This window comes from Argentina anserina, chromosome 4 (genome assembly GCF_933775445.1).
Source record: "Argentina anserina chromosome 4, drPotAnse1.1, whole genome shotgun sequence".
Taxonomy (NCBI): Eukaryota; Viridiplantae; Streptophyta; class Magnoliopsida; order Rosales; family Rosaceae; genus Argentina; species Argentina anserina.
In genome coordinates, this window is record NC_065875.1 from 5216151 (window position 1) to 5224525 (window position 8375).

The following is an 8375-nucleotide window of genomic DNA, read 5'->3' on the forward strand; positions in this document are numbered from 1 at the left end:
TCAACTCCCCTCCCCTCCCCTCCCCACTTCTACACTCTCACATCCCAAAACCCCAGAGACCCGAATCCGATCCACCCAAAATGCCGCCCAAATCCGAGCCACCAAACCCAACCGCCGCCGCCGCCCACTCCGACCACTCCTCCGCCTCCATCGACCCAATCTTCCACCTCCTCCAGATCCTCCCCTACACCTTCCTCCGACCTCCTCGCCTCCGCCTCAAGCTCCCATCCCTCACCCTCCCTTCCCCCATGACCGTCTTCGCCCTCGTCCTCCTCACCTACTTCATGGTCGTCTCCGGCTTCGTCTACGACGTCATCGTCGAGCCCCCCGGCATCGGCTCCACCCAGGACCCCCGCACCGGCGCTGTTCGTCCCGTCGTCTTCCTCCCCGGCCGGGTCAACGGGCAGTACATCATCGAGGGGCTGTCGTCCGGGTTCATGTTCGTTCTCGGCGGCGTCGGAATTGTGTTGATGGATTTGGCGTTGGATAAGAACAGGGCTAAGAGTGTGAAGGTCTCGTATGCCACGGCTGGGATCTCGTCTGTTGTTCTTGCCTATGTTATGAGTATGCTCTTTATTCGCATCAAGATCCCTGGCTATCTTCACTAGCTACTTTTCTGTTTTGTCTTACTGATTCTGGAACTTGTTTTCGGCTCAAATTAGATATGCTTAAGTTATGCTATATAATTAGACTCTGATGATCATGTTATTGCTTGATATGAGTGTGAGAATATCACATTCATTTGTGGTCATCTGAGATTCCAAGACCTTGTAGTTTGGTATTGAGACTTGACAATTATGGTCTAGGACGCGAGATGCGTATTTGAAAATGTGATTTTTTGGTTGTATTGATGTGTTGCATTATGGTTGTATCTGTTTGCATTTTAGTTTCGGGTGATTTGCATTTGAATGGTGAGATGTAACTTTTAAGATTGCTGAAGGGGATAGTCTATAGGCCCGTGGCGTACGAAAGGAGAGATGAATATGAATGTTAGGATGACATATTGTCTTGAATTGTTTATGAGGTGCAGGAAGGATTGGTTAATGCTTAATAGTGCTATGTCCTTATAGTGCAAAAAAGAATAGGTAACAGTTGTGATTAGTGCTCTTAGAATCTGAGTCTTTTGAAGCACCAGTAGTTATAGCTCTGGGTTGGTAATGACGACAGGAGACTTTATTCTTCAACCAAAACAAATTTGCATACTAAACAGCTGTAGGAGTTTCCAGTACCTCTGAATTACCCCCTAAAATTTGAATGCTAACACTCCCACATCATGCCAATATCAGTACCTCTTGTTGAATAATATGACTTTCAGATGTATATGATGGTTTCTGCTTTTTAGATTGCTAAGGGAACATTGTGCACCTTTTGTGAGAGGGAATGGAAAACATACCCACTGGGACATTGGGCATCCACTGCCATCAACTCCTTCCCCTCCCTCTCTTCCTTTATGTAATTCGGATACCTGCTAGTTATATTGGCTATTTCTCAAAATCTTGAACTAATCACAGAATCCATTGCTAATCTTGACAAGCACTGCAGCCAGCTGCAACTGCTTAATATCACTTTGTGCGTGTTGCAATTAATTGTCTTGTCCTAAAAACTTCTTACATCTGTGCCTTACATTGTTTCCTTGTCCTGCTTTACGATATACAATAATGAATTGCATCCTTTTTCATGAAAACTACCTAAGCTTTCAATGCACAAAAGTAGAGTGGTGCAAGTTCAGGGTAATTAATTTTCAAAAACAATAAAGCAGCCTTTTCAACTGTGTATTGCAGATCAGATTAGGAGAGGTCTGCATTACTTGCTCATTTCCTCTGTCATTACAAGCTGATGGATGAAGACTTGATCAGTTCTTAATCGGGTTATACATTTTTGAATCTGTTTGTGTTTGCTTCTCTTTTTTGACTTGGTTTGGAACCATGGAAAACTGCTGCAAAACCTAGGTGATCTTCTAGCCTCTTTTCTACCCTCGCTATATCCACGGGACAGAATATCAATAAGAAATTTCCATTTTGAGATTTTAAAGAATGGAGTCTTTCTGTTTTGCCTCACCCCAGTCTTGAGATCACAGCTTCAAGGGTGGCTTTCATATATATTTTTTGAAATAGAGAGCTTGTGCAGGGGGACGTAAAGCCTGAACCCCTTATTACAAAGATCTGAAATAATATCATAAATCTCTACAAACAAGTACTCAATGAGGCACCAACTAGCAAATAGTGCGCTGATGGCTACTCTATTTGCTTTAATGTAGCGGTGATATACCGGAAAAACTACTCGACTACTACGAAGCATAGTTACCAATTGAACAACTTTCCTGCCACTAGGCGGCAATGACCATTTGACAAAACAAGGAATTCGCCGCTTATCTAGAGTGCACACACAGACACAAAGCCCGACATCACCTACACAACTATGGTGGGACCTTATTATCTTAAAACACCAACATAATCTCAATAAAACTAACAAAATAAAAACACATAGGATTGGGCCCAAAGGGGAAGCCCAAACCCAAACCTTATTCTTAAAGACCAGAAGACCTCGCCAGCAGCCACTCCTGTCCCCTACTCGCCTCAGCCATCGCCGGCGAACCATTCCATGCGCCGCCCACATGCTTGTCTGGACCGCCACCATCATCGTGACTCCATCCCCACCGCCACAAATATACGCATCGCCCCAAGCAAATAAGCCTCCTCATTGACCGATTCCAAATCGCAAAACCCAAACCGGATCAAAAAGATCCAAATCAGATCGCACCACCATGGAGTCGGCACAACCAGGCCACCGTCGTACGAGCAGAGAACTTTCCATCCAGCGAAAGGCTTAGCAAGGTAAGAAAACAAATGCAAGCCCCAACCCGATCTCCCTCCCTTACAAACAGCCTCTACCGATCCGATCCATCCTCGAAACAAGGGGACCAACCCACACCAGACCCACACGGAGTCCACACTGCCCGTCCGACGACGGCGATAGAGCTCGCCGCCGGACATGAGAGTGAAACTCGACCTCTCGACCCAGGCGCATCCTTTTACACTTGTAGGGGGGGGGGGGGGTGGCTTTCATTGTTTCTGCTGCTGCTGTTTTACTTCCCTCTTGGTTTTCAGTTTGGCTTATCTGCTACTTCCATGGAGTTTGATGACACATCAGACCAGTGGGAATTTTTATTGTTGGTTGCAACTTTGTTAGGGGAGTCTGGTATTTTTGGGTTGTTCACGATCGACAATTTAAGTGACTCAATATGGGTTTCATTTTTGGTATGATTCATTTAGGTTTTCAGACTCTACCTTCCGCAGTAATGCATCATGCAAAAATCTTTGCAGCTGGATCTAAAATGTTTAGAATTCAGTGAACAACTGGGGTTTATATTGGTGCGAATACGTAGATTAAATTTGTTCTGGCAGGCCGTAGATGACTAAAGCATCGAACAATCGAGTTAGAAGCCAATTTATCACAAAACCAGAGACCCGCCCTATGTGGAGGGAGTACCAAGCATCATAAACTGGGCCTACTTCAGGGTATACATGCACTCAATAATTATCGATCGGTATGCTGAATCATTTTATCTCAATCCCCACTCAATCCCCACTCAATCCCTCCCTCGCAGCTCGATCACATCCATACTTCCAAGCTATCTTGGTTCGGAAGGCCATGGCAGGAAGCTAAAGTCTTATTTTGGTCTGAAAGAGAAAACTAGGAGATCAGTTAAATAGTCGTTGACTCGTTGATGTTCCAGAAATGGACTTAGGTGTCAAATGGTGGCGGTCATTGAATCACGCTGCCAACGCTGGTGTGATGGGAGGCGAAGACGTGGTGCGATCACGATAATAAGTATATTATCAAATTTTCAGATCCAAATAGCATTCTTCAAACAAAATCAATCATTTACATACGTATTCACATATCACAAGTTAATCTTCCTTTACATATTCACAAATCACAAGTGAATATTCTGCTCCACATAATTTATCATCAAAAGGTTCAAAACTGTTTGTCAAACGTATGGATCTTATTTACTGATCAACGTACGCAGGAGCCTAATCACTACTATATATATATATATCTAAAGCAAGCTATTTGATATGCTCAAAGACATATACACAACAACCTACTAAACACAATAACCCCGATATCCTACATGGTACGTACACGACCGTCTTAGCAACACAATCACCAAAAACACACAATCGAAAACCTCATCCTCATGAGTCAGTGACCCACGTTTCATGCTTGACCATATAAAAAGAAAAAGAAGATGACTTATGTTCATGATTTTTTTTCTTAATTAAACACTATGTTGAGGACGATACTTCCCCTCACCGACTGAAGTAGTGACGAGGCGAGAAGAGACGGCGGGGAGAGAACATTCCCATATACCTCGGCGAAGCCAGGCCGTCGATGGAGCGATATTCAGGCATGATGTACCCATCTTTCTCATCTCGTGAGACACTTCTGTTAGCCCCGTTGAAGGTGCCATACTTCACCAGCTTCCCAACCCAAGATTTCTTCTTGGTTGGACTCTTGTGTCCACCATTCATTTTCTCACTCAGATACTCCTTCACAGCTTGCAATCCTTGCTCGAAGACCTCAGCCGGAGGCGAGACCATAGGGTTCCCCTCGACGATGAGCTTCTGGAGCTTCTTGAGGCATCCGAGGGAATCAGGGAGAGCAGAGATCTTGTTGTAGCTGACGTCCAGTTCGACAAGGGACATGAGGAGGCCAATGGAATAGGGTAGGGTTTCCAGGTACTGGAAGTTTTGGCTGACGTTGAGAACTTCCAGGTTAATGAGGTTCTCCATGTCTTCTGGAAGAGACCTGAGGCAGTTGAGGCGAGCATCTAACACCCGCAGATTGGTCAGGTGAGTGAGAGAGCGTGGCAAGAAGACAAGTTTGTTTGAGTTCACTGATAGCTTCTTGAGGTTGATGATTTCGAATCCAATGGTGTCTGGGAGCACGCTGAGCTTGTTGAAGTTGGCATTCAACTCTTCCAGTGCCCTGAAGAATTGTAAAACCACGATTGATTACTTCTATCATAAAACTCAGAGTAACAGTAAACTATTTCTATCAAACTAAGTGCACGTATAACCATCTCGATCGGTTGACAATACTAAAGTGATTTAAACCACATATTCATCATCCTACGTTGCTTGTCGTACGGTCTAGGGTTTCGCTATCTTTGAAAAATGTTACAAGTAGTCAAGCACTCATCCTCACAATAAAAAAGACTTTTGTTTCTCAATTTAAATTTAATTCCACTCACCATCAGCTCAAAGACCCTAAACATAGCACCGCGATGATAAGACTCCCGAAGATAAATATTTCCCGGAAAATAAAAAGATTTGATATTTATAGGTCAATTACTAGAGCCTTCCATGAGTTGCTTTCCTAGCTTTACTAGTTGTGTTATTATACTCAAGGGAGGGATTTATATAATTCGAATATCAATCTTAATCCTGATAGCGATGAGTTCACTTGGATGTAAAGGAAGAAGGAAGCAAACAAATCAGTATATAGAAAATGTTGTATTGTATAACAACAAAGAAACAAGGAAAGGATATGCTCTAAACTCTGAATAAATATTCAGTTTTCAAATCTAATCTTGATGTGGACTGGCTTGTTTGAATTTGGACTACCTTTTAAATAAAAGAATTTTACAAGAATAGGGTCACATCAATATTAGCAGATAAATATGACCGAAACTGTAATATGATGTCAAACGACTTAATATAGTGCATGCGACTTATTTTACCACAGCAGATCGATAAAGGGGATCCGTTATCAATTGAAACAGAAATGTCATGGGGTTGGACCATTCTATACCGTCATTTTCAATTTATGTCTTCATTTCACATGCAAGAAAATTTTGATTTGTATTCGAAGAAGATTAAAGCTTTTGGACGGATCTGTCTCCAATTTTCCAGAAGTAAAGAACAAAAATTATACAAGAAATATATTTGTATCGATCAAAGGGTAGTCAAATGGTTAATAGTTAATACTTGATGATTTAATAGACGAAAGTACAGACCTGCAATTCTCAATAGGTTTGGGAAGAGATTCAATCAGATTTCCTGAAACATTGAGAATCTTCAACTTTGACAAACACCCAATTGAGTTTGGAAGGGATTTCAGTTGATTTGAGTGCACGTCAAACACCACCACGTTTAGTAACCTCGCTGTCAAAGATTCTGGTATGTTCTGTACAATTAGAACCGGTCAGAAAATAAAATAAGTATGTATGAGACCAAATCAAACATGAAATCAGAAATGAATTAACACTAACACTCTACCTTCATTTTGGAAAAAAGAAAAGCAAATAACTATATTATTCCAAGACAGTGATCGATATCCTATGTATCAGTTCTCTCACTACCATGAACCATCCTTACATAAGGTGTGTAATTCATGAATCAAATCATCAGAATGAATTTCATTCTACTTTTTGTGTGTTTTAGTTCAAAGAGACATGGACTTGTATCAAATTACCTGGAGATTGTTGTTGGAAAGATCAAGCTTGCAAATAGTCCCCAGATTGAGAGAGGGATTAGGCAAGGCATCAAGAGACATACCACTCAAATCCACAATCTCAAGCCTCTCTTCTTCCGTTATCGATCTCCTCCTCACATGACCTGCCTTCTTCCTCACATCCATCCTCACTTGCTGCGGCTGCTGTTGTTGCTGCTGTTGCTCGTACATCATCTTCCCCGAGAAAGAACGATTGTATACGTAACAGATCAAATCCTTCCCGAGATAACAGATCGAAATGGGGTAGAGAACTAGAGAAATAGATTAATATATATCAGAAGCTTATTATTCTCAGCTAGAGAAAACCAGAGGCGCTTGTGTTTCCTCTTAGAGATAGATGTGTTTACGTGCTTCTAGTTTTGTTTGAGGAAAATGATTGTAGGGGGTATATGTAGAGACGAGGAAAGGACGTACGGAAAGAGAAGCTGCCACGAGGGCATGACGTATGTCAGCAAGTACTAGACCGTATGGTTAGGGAGGGGTTGCGTGGCCGTGTCTCCGACGAGAAAGTCAACTAGGGATTGATACGCCCAGTTATATCAGGGCTACCCGCCGTTGTCGATCTCTCACTCAATTTCGTTTTTATTATTTTAACAAATTATTGAAAAGTATCAGACAACAATTCAGTTTATAAATAATTCACTACTTAATTTGATAGAGCAAATAAAGATCAAAATTTACAAATAAATACCAAATGATGGCAAGTTGACACATGTTATAAAATATTTTACTTTTTTACTATTTTTTAACTCATAGTATTTGCTACCATCAACGAAGAGGTTATCTGCTACTGTCGATTATAAAAACTAACTACTACTGTCGACTATAAAAATTAACTGCTACTGTCGAATTAAAAATCAGCCGCTACTCTTAGAAGACACATGCTACTGTCGAATTAGAAGGTACATGTTATTGTCAACTATAAATCTAACTGATACTGTCGACTTGGAATGTATCTGCTACTGTTAATTATAAATCTAGTTGCTACTGTCGACTGAGAAACTAACTACTACTGTGGTTTTTGTTGAGTAAAATTCAAAATTTCAAAATTTCTCAAAACATATGCAATATGTTACTTAAATGAAAACCCATGACATAAAGAACAACTTTATATATTGACTTACCTCCAAATTACCGTTGGTTTGGCCGGAAAACTTAAATATGCTGGAAAAAAAATTAAAAAATGAAGAGAGATAAATTTGTTAGATCTAGGAGTGTCATTTGGTAATTTTTACCAAAATAAGGGTATTTTGGATATTTTATATTAATTAATTAATCAGTTTTATTTTACTTATTCTTTGAGTTTTGGGTTATGTTCAAATTTATATAAGAAATATAAAAAATAAATTTTTAGTTAATTTAAATATGATCAAATACCAATAAGTAATTTTCTATTATTATTTTTGCCCTATATTCTTATCCCCTTATTATTTATTTTTCGAGGGTGCATCGAATCCACAACTAGGGTTTTTGTTTATGGTTTTGGACTAGTTTTGTATTCTAATACACTATAAAATTGTCAACTGGGCGGCTAGGGTTCATTTTTTTATGTTCATTTGTTGGGAAGACAACAAGGAAATTAAGTAGAATATAAATCTTTTTTCTGGTTACAAGTAGAATATAAATCTTTAACAATCAAAAAAGGTTATGGAATGCAAAAAAATCCTGGTGTAACGTATATATCTTGAATTCCAAAGGTTTTCATCATGATCCGATCCTTATCTCCTACCTATTGTTCTTCCATTTTTATCTTTCACGATAGAAACGTAAATTTATAACTTTCTGTAAATGAATGGCCGTACGGGTTGGACGGTTATGGATCAAAGTACACTGTCAAATTATATTTGATAAGA

The 8375-nt window shown here is 40.3% G+C and overlaps 2 protein-coding genes across 2 annotated transcripts; one reads left to right on the plus strand and one right to left on the minus strand.

Annotated features, from left to right (window-relative positions):
• Window positions 1-847, plus strand: LOC126790818 (uncharacterized). The gene has a single exon (XM_050517167.1). The coding sequence runs from the start codon at window positions 81-83 to the stop codon at window positions 606-608; it is 528 nt and encodes a 175-aa protein (XP_050373124.1). The 5' UTR covers window positions 1-80; the 3' UTR covers window positions 609-847.
• A 3248-nt stretch (window positions 848-4095) lies between these two features.
• On the minus strand, window positions 4096-6868 carry LOC126790817 (plant intracellular Ras-group-related LRR protein 6). The gene is made up of 3 exons (XM_050517166.1): window positions 6484-6868; window positions 6026-6195; window positions 4096-4995 (listed from the first exon to the last, which is right to left on the minus strand). Exons 1-3 carry the CDS (start codon window positions 6694-6696, stop codon window positions 4317-4319), a joined length of 1062 nt encoding a protein of 353 aa, XP_050373123.1. The 5' UTR covers window positions 6697-6868; the 3' UTR covers window positions 4096-4316.
• Window positions 6869-8375: the final 1507 nt, after the last annotated feature.

Excerpts from the sequence above, each read along its gene's own strand:
- LOC126790818 (XM_050517167.1), top strand. The coding sequence starts at position 81 with ATGCCGCCCAAATCCGAGCCACCAAACCCAACCGCCGCCGCCGCCCAC.
- LOC126790817 (XM_050517166.1), bottom strand. The coding sequence starts at position 6,696 with ATGATGTACGAGCAACAGCAGCAACAACAGCAGCCGCAGCAAGTGAGG. Across the intron at positions 6,196-6,483 it reads TTTCCAACAACAATCTCCAG|AACATACCAGAATCTTTGAC; the intron begins GTAATTTGATAC and ends CTAATTGTACAG. Across the intron at positions 4,996-6,025 it reads AAACCTATTGAGAATTGCAG|GGCACTGGAAGAGTTGAATG; the intron begins GTCTGTACTTTC and ends ACAATTCTTCAG.